Source organism: Pterocles gutturalis, unplaced genomic scaffold (genome assembly GCF_000699245.1).
Source record: "Pterocles gutturalis isolate BGI_N339 unplaced genomic scaffold, ASM69924v1 scaffold13772, whole genome shotgun sequence".
Classification (NCBI taxonomy): domain Eukaryota; kingdom Metazoa; phylum Chordata; class Aves; order Pterocliformes; family Pteroclidae; genus Pterocles; species Pterocles gutturalis.
The window spans coordinates 269-769 of record NW_010112928.1 but is presented as its reverse complement, the minus strand read 5'-3'; the positions used below and the strand labels follow the sequence as shown (position 1 = coordinate 769).

At 61.3% G+C, this 501-nt stretch overlaps 1 protein-coding gene across 1 annotated transcript; it reads left to right on the top strand.

Annotated features, from left to right (window-relative positions):
• Positions 1-267: 267 nt before the first annotated feature.
• LOC104462345 (serine/threonine-protein phosphatase 2A 55 kDa regulatory subunit B beta isoform-like) lies at positions 268-499 on the top strand (the record flags this gene model as incomplete). The annotated part of the gene is made up of 1 exon (XM_010074255.1): positions 268-499. A coding segment is annotated over one exon (232 nt), but the record flags the coding sequence as incomplete, so codon positions are not given.
• Positions 500-501: the final 2 nt, after the last annotated feature.

Sequence of the window (501 nt, the reverse complement as noted above, 5' to 3'; positions counted from 1 at the left end):
CAGCTCAATCTTTGCTGTAAAGACTCATCTCCGTACATGTTGTTATCCTGCCTCTGCATGCACATTCCTGGGTTGAGGAGAGGGACATGGGGACATGGGGACACAGCTTCCCTGGCCAACCCGAGCCCTGGGGCACAGGACGGGCTCGAGCTCCCGGGTGTTGGGGTTGGGGCTTGTGCTGGGCGGGTTGGGGGCATCGCAGCCGTGGGGGCGGCAGGGCCGGGTCTGGGACCTCACGCGGTGACCCGTCCTCCTCCCTCCTCGCAGCGTCATCATGACCGGCTCCTACAACAACTTCTTCCGCATGTTTGACCGCAACACCAAGCGCGATGTGACGCTGGAGGCGTCGCGGGAGAACAGCAAACCCCGCGCCATCCTCAAGCCCCGCAAGGTCTGCGTGGGCGGCAAGCGGAGGAAAGACGAAATTAGCGTGGACAGTCTGGACTTTAGCAAAAAGATCCTGCATACAGCTTGGCACCCCTCCGAGAATATCATCGCCGT